This window comes from Merops nubicus, unplaced genomic scaffold, assembly GCF_000691845.1.
Source record: "Merops nubicus isolate BGI_N331 unplaced genomic scaffold, ASM69184v1 scaffold36780, whole genome shotgun sequence".
In the NCBI taxonomy this organism is placed as follows: domain Eukaryota; kingdom Metazoa; phylum Chordata; class Aves; order Coraciiformes; family Meropidae; genus Merops; species Merops nubicus.
The window spans coordinates 1-666 of NW_008581494.1; the positions used below are offsets into that span (position 1 = coordinate 1).

General features: G+C 59.3%; 1 protein-coding gene across 1 annotated transcript; it reads right to left on the bottom strand.

Moving 5' to 3' along the window:
• Positions 1-16: 16 nt before the first annotated feature.
• Positions 17-403, bottom strand: MRPL10 (mitochondrial ribosomal protein L10; the record flags this gene model as incomplete). The annotated part of the gene is made up of 2 exons (XM_008950200.1): positions 17-161; positions 239-403. Coding segments are annotated over 2 exons (310 nt in total), but the record flags the coding sequence as incomplete, so codon positions are not given.
• Between the last annotated feature and the right edge of the window lie 263 nt (positions 404-666).

Sequence of the window (666 nt, forward strand, 5' to 3'; positions counted from 1 at the left end):
TGGGGAAGGGTCTCACCCAGGAGGTTGACCTGTGGCACCCCCTTCAGCACCCTCAGCATCTCCTTCACCTTCGTCTCCTGGCTCACCAGCAGGATGTTGCGGGTCACGAAGAGGGGGAGGAGGTTCTTGAACTTGGACTGAGACAGCACGGGCCTGACAATCTGGTGAGAGAGCCTTTAAAATGCAGCTTTTCCCCCCCAGAAACAGCAGGGATCTGCCCCTGGGGATCTGCCCCTACCTCATTGAAGACGAACTTGACCTCGATGTCGTGCTTCCGGAGGTAATGTCTCATCAGCACCACGTCCTCGTTGGGCATGGAGTTGAACTGACACACGGCGACCAGACGGTTGTCCCTGAACACCTCCTGGGCCTGTCGCTGCAGCAGCCGGGTGTAGCCGTCCTCCTGTGGGCAGCCAAGGGGTGCCTGAGGGCTAAAAGAGCTGCCAGGGATCCCAGGGAGGCTGCCCAGGATCTGAGGAAGCTGCCACAGATCGTGGAAAATCTGCCTGGGATCTAAGGAAGATCATGGGAGGGCTGCCTGGGATCTGAGGAAGCTGCCAAGGATTGCAGGAAGGCTGCCCAGGATCTGAGGAAACCACCCAGGACCATGGGAGGCTGCCAGGGATTGCAGGGAGGTCCCCCATGAGCTAAGGAAGCTGCCAAGGA